Genomic DNA, 12,715 nt, shown 5'->3' with positions numbered 1-12,715 from the left:
GTCTGAATAAAAGACCCAGCTTGAGTTTTCATAAAATGCGAAGCATTTCATGTTGGGGGACATCAGGAAGCAGACCATTTTAATTTGAAACTGCAAATGACTCAATGTCATGGCATGAAAGGGCTTCTAGTTGTGACCTGTCTAATTCACTTAGGCATGGTCATTGAAGCCTCCTATGTCCATCTTCTTGTAGTCTTGATAAGTCATCACAGAGGTTTTTGTATGCCCTGTTTTTACCTAGCATATATTTTTCAAAGTAGTGTGCTCTGAAATTGTGCATAAGTATCTCAAGAAGATTCCTCCAAAGTTTGATAGTCTTTTGTTTTAAATGGGATTTTCCTCCATCATCTGTCAGTAGTTTGAGGAAGTGATGTGACTGGATGTTGACAAGAAGTTTTTCAATTATCAACTAGGAGACATCAGGTGGCCAAACTTGAAAGAAAGAGAATTCATCCAAAAAGAAGCAGGCCTTTATGGAAAATGAGGAATGATAGTTTGGAAGCTGTCCCAACTACAAAGTAGGTGTTAATGATAGGTAATTCCTGCCTCTAGCAATTTGCTGCAGTTTACATGCATCTTACTAGAGCTAAATTATCCTCGGTCTCTTCCCAGATGTGATAAACTTTCTGAGGAGGTCATGTTTTGTTACAATAAAGGCATAGAAAAAGCAGGAACTGAGTTTTGGTCAGAACATGGCTACTTTATGGGGAGGCAATGGCTGAAGCAATTGTGTGACTTACTTAATGTTTGTAATCACTTGCAAGCATCCTATCAACAGAGTACCCAAGCATGTGCATATGACTTTATTTAAACTTGCTGCTGTCTGGATATACAAAATGAAATGAATGTGATGGTTACTGGTACACGTCTCATAACTGCTGTTTGAATCGTAGTTTTCAGTGAGCTTTACTCAGATATTACTCCTCCTTCACTCACTTTCCATCTTTTCTGGAGTACTTCAAAACATATGGGTGCTGCTTTGAGCTCCCTAAAATGTGAAAGAATATGTTCACTGTCTAAGAAGACAAAGGGAACAAAAAACGACCCGTGTAGAACACAGTTATAGTGTTCTTAGTGTTTTCTGTCTTTTATAACAGCTTCTTGCTTGGGCAAATCTACTTGCAAATTTAGCTAAGTTGCTCTGAGAATTCATAGTGTAATCTGAATGCTTTTTCATGGTCTTTTACTGTGATATTTTCTTCTCTTTGTTTTGTAATTCCCTTATATAGAGCCTCCATCATAAATGGCTGAGAGAGTATGCCCTTTCTTTTGTTTTCCTTGTTTTCTCACTGTTCATGGAAAAAGTACCTTTCAAGGAAGTAGGAGCTACCTTTCCTGGTTCATTATGGCAATTTCTGTCAGTGTTGCTGTTTGATTGCACAGTAATTCAGAGGGAGCTTTTTCTTAGAAGATTATACACACACAAACCCATTAGGTATCAAGAGTCTATTACAGAAGACCAGTCAAGGTCCTAAAGGAAAGGGAAAGCTCTCTGAAATGCTCCAGATGTATGTGAGGTTGAATCAAATTTCTTGATGGGAATGAATATCTTTGCCAACATCAAGGAAATAGCAAGTTCTTGTTCTAAATGCAGGTTGGTCTCTCTAGGAAGGGTCTGTTGTCACTGCTGCTTCTTTTTTTTCTACTCATATAAACTGGCATCAACTAACTGTCGTCAGATGCAGCCCATGGACATGTTTGCATTTGGATAATACAAGTTTCTGTTTCCCTTCTTCCCACAATGTTCCACAAAGTTGGCAAAACTTTTGCTGTAGTAACTGCTGTGGATAAGTTGCCCCTCATACAAACAGTTCTCTTCAAAGCATGGGTGTCTGGTTTCCAGTATTTTATCTACTTACATTGCTGATGGTGTTACTGAAGTTGCAGTATGTCAAATATTTATGTACGTGGTAGTTCCTACCTGATATGATAGTTAGCTTTTATCTTCCTAATTAAATGAAGAATATGTTTCTAGTGAGAGAATAAAGTACTAAGAATCTCTTGATGCTTTTCCAGAAGCATCTTGGCCATTTCTCTCTCTCTCTCTTTCCGTGCTACCTTGGGTTACTGCCCTTTTATCCATACTGGTTTTGTTGTTGTTGTCGTCAGAATAAAAATGCTGTTAAGTCTCGTTTTCCTAATTTTGATCTGAAGAAATCTCTCTAGGTTGGTTAATAATTTATTTTATTGATTCTCTGATACCATAAAACCTCAGAAATTAATTCTCAGTTTTAGAAATGTCAGAATCTTTAAGTCTGGAGATAGAACTGGGAAGTGTCTGATATGTCTACCAAGTTCAAAGTTAAGCTACAGGATAAAAGCTTGAGAGGTGCTCATTTGGAGGGCATGAGAAAAATTAAGGATACAATCAAGACTCTGTTCTTTAAATCATCATGTTTTATCTCACCAGACAATGTCTTTCACTTCAGAATGCTAAGAGGTTAATTCTTCTGTTTTATATTTATAGGAGTCAAAACTTTAGCCAAGTGTAACCATTTTTTTCCTCATTTAACTGTTAAGATGCTTCAGTAGCATAGCATTATGCCTTCTTGGTATCAAGAATACCACCTGGTACTGTCTTTCTGGTTTCTGTGGAGTTTTTGTTGAAGTGGTGTAACTGGTTGTTTGCAAAATGTTTTTGTGTTGGAGTTCTATTGTTGGTGTCTTGTGTTTTGGAATAGAACATAGCTAGATACACTTCTCAGTTCAAGCAATCACAAACTTCTTGAGCTTTATCAGCTGTTTGCATCATAACAATATTAATTCAGTTTAATCCACTCATCTCCCACTTCGGCTGCTTCTTAGAATCTCCAGGTTTTGTTTCAGATTCCCATTACATTTGTTTATGGGAAAGGCAGGCCTCAAAGCTATCTGAACTCATTTGCTGTGTGTTTCCTCTTCACACACGTTACTTTCATACAGTTTCAAATGCTTAGACTGAATTTAAAAAGTGGCCTGGCCATCCCTGTTGATTGTCCTAATACCAGCTCCCACTGCCAAGGACTAATACATAATTTTTGTAAGCTTCATTAGAATTCAGACAGGAGTGAAGGGGAAGCTTCATTTGATATTCTTAGAACAAAAGGACAATTTTTTGCTCTGTATTGAAAACAAATGGCAGGTGTTTTATTCAAACTAGAAATTCCTGATTGTACTAGCTGAAAGCTACAACTTCATAAAGTTGAAACTTGCTTCAACATGAGTGGCCTTGTGATGGTACTTGAACTACAAAACAAGTTCTGAGATTTTGACAGTGTATTATGCATGAAAGGGAATTTCCAGTGGTGCTTTGCTTCTGTATAATTCTGTATAGGTTTGTAGGTGCTTGGTGATACTAAACCAACAGTTTTATGCTGAATGCCAATTATCTAGTCTTTCAAAGAGCAAGCACAATGCTAAGCTAGGAAAAAAAAGCTTCATGTGTTTTGCCAGTATATTTCTTAGAATAAGCTGTAATTGTTTTGGATTTATATTATAGTTAAATATAGAAAAACAAGGAGGTGGATGTCTTCATTATTGCTATAGGGAATACTTACTGAATATCTCTGTTTGACTAACACTCATTGAAGTATTACTTTCACATATGAAAATTTCTCTTCTTAGCTTTAGACTGTAAGCAAAAGAAGTCAAGGTCAAGATCTGGAAGCAAGAAGAAAATGCTGCCGTTACCTCATAGCGCTGATGAAGTTTACATACTCAGATGCAGGTACATAGTGTTACTTTCATTGGAAGAATACATTCTTAAAAGCTTACAGATGTTAGTCATAAAAAGATTCATGATTGTGTCCATAAATATTTTGTGATTAAATTGAATAATAAGGGGAGAAAGGAATTTCCTGTTTTCATTAATTTGATCAAGAGGATTTGGTTCAGTCACACTTGGGTGTTAGATTGGCAGCTGTTTCTCTCGCTAAAATCTTACTGGTCACATCTGAGTAATATTCTGTCCTTGAAAAGAAACCTTACGTAAGATCAACAGATTGTTATTACTGGTATTGAAAGTGTGAGAATGTGAGTTGTATAAGCTGCAGGGTTTTGTGCTCGCAGTTACTACTACTAATGAACGCAGTTACTAAGTGTAAAACACGTAGAAACAAAATTCAAGAAAACTTAAGACTTTCCTCTTACTCTCTTTATAGTTTTTCAGTAGAGATAGTTGTATCTTGATGGATTAATTTTAATATTTGCATAGGTTTTGTGGTCTGGTCTTTCGAGGACCTTTGTCTGTTCAAGAAGACTGGATAAAGCACTTGCAGCGACACATTGTCAACGCAAATCTTCCACGGACTGGAGCTGGCATGGTTGAGGTCACATCACTACTTAAAAAGCCTGCTTCAATTACTGAAACTTCATTTTCTTTACTGATGGCCGAAGCTGCATCATAGAACACAGAAACATTTTAAATTTTAATTGGATGTAAATTTGAAATACTTCATCATTTTTTAAAATAAATTGCTACACTAAATTATGTTTATAAATGCTAAAGACAGAAAATAGAGGAAGTGGATTACAGTAACATCAAAATAAATTGAATACTTAACAGTTACAGTAAGTAGTCTTTATATTTTATATAGGGTGGAAGATGTGTTTTTAAGGTTTATTATGTTTTTGTCAGTTACTGTGTTCACTATCAGTACAAGACCATTATATGTATGGCAGCCATTTTTAAATTGTTGCACATGGGTACTTAAAAGACGGATTTTAATAAAACAAAGAAACCACGTTCTCTTCAGTGTTACCCAAATCAAGGTTCTGTTTATTCCAAAAAGAATTACATAGTAAAATAAGATACTATTATATTTTGTTTGTATGTATGTAGTGTTTTGTATAATACCAAGAACTGCTAATACAATTTACTCGACTTAGGGCATTAAATACCATGTACTTCATAGTTCAAAAGACTGTTTCGTTCAAATAGGGCAATTAGTACTATTCTATCTAGGTGTGTAAGTGTTTTTTTTTTAAATCACATGAGGCTTTTTGTACTAAAAAGTGGAGGGAAACTTGTTTAAACAAATTTCTAAGAGAAATATGTACATAATACTGGAAATTTGTGGTAAGGAAATATTCTTTACTTCAGTTGCATTTCTCACTGACAATAAAGTGGTGCATCCATGCTACCTCCTATTTGTCAACAAAGATGGTATTTACCCTTATGTTTTTGTATCATAGTAGATTCAATCCAACTTTATTACAAAACATCTTTTTGTTAACAAGTTTGTTACTTTTATGACAATTTACTTAAAGTCTGACTTGCTTACAGAAGTTTGCCTCTACTATTTTATTTAACACTGTAGAAATGTACTAATAAGCATTGCTCACTACACGGTTAGAGTAGGCTTTTCATTTATAATTCTGTTTAAAAGATTGATCATTTTAGAAAATTCAAACACAGATTGAAATGTTTCTACATATGAAGAGAATGTTTACAACTTAAATTTTAGAGCTTGTTTTGGATGTGATTATATGTATGAAAACTGTAACACTATGCTCATGCTAAGGACCTACTTACAGAATTATTGAAATAAATGTGCTGTGAGGATGGAAATATGGTGCAGGTGTCTTGGTCATGATGAATTGTGTTTGTTCATTTAAACTGTCTTCAGAACATGATTTTTGTTTAAATCAAATTAGATTCCTCTACAAATCAATTTTGTATGCAAGTAACATTTCATTTTACTCATATAGGGTAACAGATACTGTAGTTAAGCCAAGGATATGCATTGATATTTTCTTTATATGTAAATAAAGTTAAAAGCAGTTAAAGCAAGAGGAGTATTTTGGTAGAGTATATACATACCTCACTGCCAGTGAAATTGCTTTCCTATGGTATATCTCCTTACCAGAAAAATCTCTAAATAAAAAGGTTTAAAGAAAATCTAAATGTCTATAATGTGAAGCATTTATTTGCATTGTGTGAATTAAGTTTGTGGAATTGATTTGTCTTGCTTGAGATTAGAATCTTCTCATTATCTTAAGTAAAAATACATTTACTTGCAATAAACTGAATTGTTCACAGACGCATTACATTTGATTGGTGGAAAGTATGAATAAATGTCTGTCTTCCTGGATGCACGGAGTTCAGAGTTAACATGTGAAGCTTGTTAATGTTCTGATAGAATAGATGGGCTAAAAATGCACAACTGTGCAAGACGGAGGCCTCAGACAAGGCCATTCTAGCTCTCTCAAGGCTGTCATTAAATTAGTGCTGTCAGGTGTTTAACTGTACAAATTGCTACAGTTAAGTTTAGCTTTCCTGTTGAAATTTATTCTCTTGTAAGTGGAACATATACATTGTTACATTTAAAGGCTGGAGGAATAAATACTTTAGAGATTTTAGAAAAGATAACTGGGATGTTGAAGTGTATTGCAGACAAATCATGTGTATGCAGACTAACAAATTTCTGAATTTGTGGATACTTGTGGGACTTTAATATGATGTGAAAACTGAAAATTTAAAGCAATGTGTTGAAACAGAGTAGAGGGAAGTGATCACATCACCTTGAATGTTTATAATGCTTTAATAGAGTGCTTGTTTACCCTTCTCACCAAAAAAGGTGCTTATGAGAGCACCATATTTTATGGCTATTTAGCAAATAAAAAAATCAATTTAAGTGCAAATGATATTTATCTAGTGTTGTTAAGAATGCTTGTAAGGTGAAGCCATACCGTGCAGAATTTTGCATTAGCAAAAAAAATCTCTTACTAGATTCATAATAATAATAATTAAAGAAACCCTAGTTAATTCTATTTAATTCATTAAACCCCAGTAGTGAGCTACTATATGTAACACTAAAATGCAAGGTTTTGTCTGAAGAGCAGTGAGCTCTAGGGCTGATCAGTTTCCAGAATGAGATTCTAGAGCAGTTTTCAGTGACAGGCTGTTTGCCCTGCTGGCATCAGATCCTTGTGTTATAGTTCAAAAATATGTAGGAGTTCTAGAACTCTTCTCATTATTAAATTGATTGCATATGTGGTTGATACAGGCTGAATAATCTTTAAAAAAAAATAAGAGTACTATTAGTTGTCCTTAGCCTCTAGTCCTCAAGTGGGGCTGTTTGTTTTCCTGGTTTCTCTTGTTTGGAAATAGAAGAGATTTTTTAATCATTATCTACAAGAAAATATCAATCCCCCTCTCTGGATTACCAAAATTCTAAATAATGTGGTAGAAGAGGGTAAATTAAATCAGTCACTTTGTGATGCCAGTCTGATGTTCTGTGGCTTGAGGGGCTCTGTGGCAGTCCGTGCTAAAGAGCTGGACTTCCAGAGCTGCCTGTCTAAACACCCAGTGTTAATTTGTTCAGGTTGGCTTAGATTGCTTTGGGTTGAAGGCTGTAGTGGCACAGTGATTTTTGTTTGGTTGGTTTTGGTTCTTTATCACAGTCCTACTTGTTTATGAAGTTATCCTAGTTTCTGGTAAAGGTCTCTTTAGTAGTAGCCTCAGGAAAACTGTAGAAGACCACCCCTATACACTTTTTGTAAGATGGTGGCCTATATTCCCTTGTCATTCCCGGTGATATTTCCAAATCCTCTTCAAAAATTAAAACTCTGCTTGCATTCCTTGAAAAGACGTTTCTGCAGAACTTTGGATAGGTGATTATTTTAAAGTGCCCATGGCAGCTGCTGCTAAGAGATGGCATGTTCAGGCGGGATGGATGGGAAGTGGAGGCGAGCAGACAACACTTGTTGGGCATCTTCTGCAGTTTGCCCTGTTCTGCTTTGGTGGCTTGGGGGAACTGTGAGAGGTGCCTGCTCCCACGGGCTGAGGGGGTCCAGCTCTGCCCATAGATCATCTTCTTCCTCAGGGCTCACCTTCCCCAGGCAGGCAGTAGTGTCAGGAAAGGAGCTGCTGGCTCCTCCCGGTGGGAGAGGAAGGACTGACCATAGGTGTCTGTAGCTGTCGGGAGGGAGAGCGAGCCCAGCCTTGCCGAAGGTGGGCCCTGTGACAGGTGCGAGTCCTGGGCCTGGCAGGTTGTGTTTGAGCCGTGTGCCTCTGCTAATTCCTGCTCTTTCAGCCATGCTCAGGGAAATCACCAAGCTTTTTGAGGTAAGTGATCACAGGAGAGACGCGAGCTATGAACTGGGGCTCAGACAAGAGCATCTGAAGTTTCTAAAGATGTCACAGGACTGAGATGGGAAGATGCAATGCTATTTTGACTGTGATACTTTTCCTGGGTTAGTTATGGTTCTAGGTTTCCTGCAGTGCTTTAAAGAGGGGTTATGCATTAAATCTACCTGATTCTGAAAACCTACAGCAGATAAATCGGGCTGAACAAATGTGGAAACACTAGCAGTGAATAACAAGTACTTGCTTTTAACTAAATGGTTATGGGCTGTGAACAAACCCTGTTTAGTTCAGCACTATGGTTAACAGACTTTTCCACTTTTTATAACAGTAGCTAGTAGCCTGGATATTTAAACACCAGTTTCATATTTTAAATTTTGATTTATATAGTTTCGAGTTTGTTTAAAGAAAACCCCTAACTTTTTAGGGTGGTACTTACTTTAAAAAGCTGACTGCATTATGATTTCAGATATTTCAATCCACCATGCTTTGTAGGTGCTGTTGCCTGATACATGGGTAGCAATTGTGATGTAATGAAAACATTTGGCCATAGTGCCAGGTTTGTAATCTCTTGCAATAAAATGTTCCTTTTTAACACTGCAGGCTCTTGGTGTTCTTCCCATTGCTCCGAGGTGAGCTGCCCTGCGTGTGTCGTTTAACCAGGGAATTCTGCCCCAGCCAGAGGAGTTCTGTGGTGATGCAGAGGGTAGATTTCCTGGCTGTAGCCACCTGAAAATTCAGAGAGGCGAGGCAAGAAGGGGGGTATTTACATTCCAGTGTTGGAGACTAAGGATGAAAATTGATGGTGGAGGGAACACCACGAGAGCCAGGGGCCCAAATCTGAAGCTGAATCCCAGGTGACAGTGGCTCTCATCTGTGCCTGTCTGCCCACTTTTTCACTGCTCTGTACAATCCCGTCTCACTGCTGCCCTCTCTCCCAGTTAAGAGCAATTTCTCCTTGCAGCTTTGGCTGCACAGTGTCTGCAACATGTACCTGGATGGAGTACACTGAAAAACCCAGTCTGCCTGGTGCTCTGCAAGTCCTGGTCTGCAGCGTGAGAGGATTCATTGCCATACCACAGTCATTCACACACTCTGTAAGAAAGAAGTGCAGAGGTTGATCAAATATCGCATAAAAGACTGATGGGGGGGAGGTGTATTAGCTTTATATAAGGGCTGGAATGGGGATCCCTTCCATGTTTTGCTGAGGCTGAACTCTAGCACTGCTCATTTTAATTGCTAGTTATGCTATAGGCTAATAAACTTGTATTTTTAAAAAGCAATTAAGAAATCTCTCTTTAGTGCCCTATCCCCCTATTAAGATTTGAGCATAAGTCAACAACATCTTTATAAAATTTCTTATTAATACTCAAGTCCATCAAGTAGAAAAACCTTGTGGTCCAGTAGCCCCTCAGGGGAGTGTTTGTGGCTGCCTTAGCTGGTGGGCAGGTGGCTCCAGTGTGCTGGAGTGGCCGGTGGAGGGATCTGGGCAGTGTGTCACTGACTCTGAGGGTGGTTTGCACAGGTTGCCTGAAGACTGACATGGAGTTATTTTGGCTAAAAAATAAAAACCGGAATAAATGCATTCCTATGGGAATGCTCTTCTCTAAGTAGAGGCAAACTTTTTTACAAATGCCCTGAAAGCTCTTTCTCATGCAGGCTTCCAGGCTCTTCTCACTGCAATTAAAACCCAAGCAAATAGCATGCTCAGTAACTGTGAGCCCAGAGGTTCCAAAATTCCAACTCTTAATGCCCAGTTAGGGAACAAAGGGAGCCTTGGAGCCTTTTCAGAGCTTCCAAGGTGCCTGTACTCATGTTGTATAAATCACAACACTTTTGGGCTTTCTGTCCTGTATTTTCACTTAAAAGTGCACCTTTAACTTGTAAAATCTGAAGTTTGTGTACCAAGTGATGATAACCCTTCTGCTTTTGTGTTAGAGACCTGCAACATGAAACATGCTTACATGATACTCACTGTAAGTGTTCCTAAATATAACCTACATCTTTTTAAAAATCTGTTTATTGGAAACAGGAAACTTTACATGTAAACCTTTGATTATGTATCTTTAAGTCAGCAGCAGCTGTGAATTATGTTTGTAGCTCTGTATAAAACTCAGCCAAATCCATACTCACAGCTGTAGCAACAAATGCTGAAGCTCTGAATCCCACTGTGCTCTTTGAAACAGCTTCAGAAAATAATAGACTGGTAAAGGAGAATGCAAACTAACACCATTAATCTGTATTTTAACCAAATAAGGAATTGTGTGTCACCCAGGTACAAGTCTTGCTGACAAGAAATAATTCTTTCATCTGTCTCTTCCCTGAAAAAACTTAATTGTGTGAAAGTAGGAGAATGAAAACAGCCTTATTTAGGTAAAAAGCATGGGGAAAAACTTAAAAACAAACAAAACTCCCATAGGTTGAAAGAGAAACTGCAAAGAGGGGAAGACAGTATAAGCCTGGGGTTGACATTTGTTTTGTAGTCCTGAAATCTAGCTGATGGCTGCATTTGCTGTGCCTCCAAATCTTCAGGGGTGCACTTGGGTTTCTGGCACAGAGGAGGCTAGGGCAAATATTATCCTTAGCCAAACAGCCAAGGAAGGAGTTTTTACCCAAAACTGTTGAAGAGATAGGCAGTGACAAGGGAAGGAGGCTTTAAATCCGATTTCCTGTGTAGGAAGTCAACTGTTCCTATTCCTTTGCCATCTGGAGTGCCTTTACTGAAGCTGTGTAAGTGCTGGTATATAAATCCACAGACACTCAGTCCAGTCATGAAAGAACATGAGCTCCTCTTCCCAAGTTACAAATTTGCTACTGACATCTGATTTTTCAGGTTCTGTTCATGATAGATTGCCATTCATTGTCTCCAAAAATTTTCTCCTTTACTATTTGACATCCATTATTTTACAACATTCTCTTCTCACTGAAATAACCTCCACTACTCAACCCAGTGTTCTCTGACTGCAGCTGACCATGAGTGCTAATAAATGACTGAAGACCCTGACCCAGAGTGTGAGTGTTCTTGCAGGATCCCAAACTCATTTCTTTGCCCTGAGGCCCAGGTTCCCATCTGGGAACGGTACTTAGCCGCGTCTCACTGGGCTGCTAACCTGACTGTTTGCATTATCTTCATTCCTAGCTGGGTTTGTTTTCCCTTTCCTCAGCTTTTGCTTTTATCCACATTTGGGTTTTTGTCTTCATTCTTCATCTCTCTTTTTCTTTAGGATTTTATTTTACCGCTGGCTACCAATGATGAAGCTTTTTGGGAAAGTCCTGTGAAAACAGATGGAGTACTGCTTGGTATTCTTAAAAGCATAGCTATTGGCCTGATTTATGATATATTTTATGTAGAGACAGTAGCTCTCTGTACCTAAATGGAGGAGGGAGGAGGAGATATTTAGATTTTAGAGTGATTTTGGGTTACATAAACCAAAAATCCCAAGTTACACGGTACCAACCCTTGATGCTGCTGCTGGGAGCTGAACTCATAAGTTACCTTTCTCTTTTGTCTGCACAGGGCTGAATTTACTGTCTTTTCTTTTTCCTTTCTTTTCTTTGTTTTTCTGGCAGCCTTTCTGAAATCACAGACGTATTTAGAAAATGGAGCACTTGCTTGAATGATTTTTTGTGAATACACAGCTGGTTAGGTCCTTTGAGCAAAGTGAAACAGGGATATCTATTAAAAATGTTAAAAACATTGGAGATGAGAATCTCAGCCCATTTACTCATAAAAGATAAATGTGATAGATGACATGAAATTCTTAGGAAGTTAAACTGTGATTTCAGATTTAGGTGGAGAACTGTGCAAGAAGTATGTGAGCAGCCCTCTCCACTACCAGCAGCAAAATCAGCAACCTACAGGTTTCTGTAATTTCCTGCATTATGGAGCAGTTGGCACCCAGTTCATAAAGGGTGGGGACAACAGGGGTCAGCCCTGCTTTCCAGCCACTCCTGATGCAATGCGTGTTGTGTGCTGGGCTGTGGAAGTTGTATGATGGCCCAGACTTCTCTCCTTGCTGCATTAGAAATAGAAAGCAGCGTGTGTGTTACAGGAGAGTATCTACAGTCTAGATGTGTATGACGCTGCTGTAGTGCCCAGGTTCACAGTAGGCACTTTTTTTTTTCCCCCTTCTGAAGTAGAAGATTATTATCTTGCTGTGTCTTACAGATTTCAGATTTTCCTCCTACCTTAACAGATTAAGAATGTCAATCCTGGCTGTCTGATGCTGGGCACTGAGCTAGAGTACTGGTCTGAGAGAGATGCCTGAATGGCCTGTGAGAACTCCCCATATCAAGCAGTCAAGGCTGCATTTGAATTTAGGTGCTGTGTTGAGTTTGCATTACAAGCTTTTGGTAGCAGGAGGGGTCATGGGGTGGCTTCTGTGAGAAGGCACTAGAATTTCCCTTATGTCCAATAGAGCCTATACTAGATGGATCCAGGATGGACCCACAGCTGCCTGAGCCCACCAGTGATGGTGGTAGTGACTCTGGGGATAATGTATTTAAGGGGATAGAACTGTACGACTTCAGCCAGAGAAAAGAGAGAGAATATGTGAGAGCCACAACTCTGCTGACACCAAGGTCGGTGCAGGAGGGGCAGGAGGTGCTCTGGGTGCCAGAGCAGATTCCCCTGCAGCCCATGGTGAAGAC

General features: G+C 38.6%; 1 protein-coding gene across 7 annotated transcripts in view; it reads left to right on the top strand.

The window, feature by feature from the left end:
* ZNF644 (zinc finger protein 644) overlaps positions 1 to 8,646 on the top strand; it is a 74,477-nt gene extending 65,831 nt beyond the window's left edge. For 6 of the 7 annotated variants that reach the window (XM_083867553.1, XM_083867555.1, XM_083867556.1 and 3 more), the window contains 2 exons: positions 3,604 to 3,706; positions 4,193 to 8,646. In XM_083867553.1, the coding sequence (XP_083723679.1) occupies positions 3,604 to 3,706; positions 4,193 to 4,385 (296 nt within the window). In that variant the 3' untranslated portion in view covers positions 4,386 to 8,646. The remainder of the gene's footprint in view (positions 1 to 3,603; positions 3,707 to 4,192) is intronic. The other variant, XM_083867557.1, reaches the window with a different exon arrangement.
* The last annotated feature ends 4,069 nt before the right edge of the window (positions 8,647 to 12,715 follow it).

This window comes from Zosterops lateralis (assembly GCF_965231275.1).
Source record: "Zosterops lateralis genome assembly, chromosome: 9".
In the NCBI taxonomy this organism is placed as follows: domain Eukaryota; kingdom Metazoa; phylum Chordata; class Aves; order Passeriformes; family Zosteropidae; genus Zosterops; species Zosterops lateralis.
This window is presented reverse-complemented; position numbering and strand designations above follow the sequence as displayed.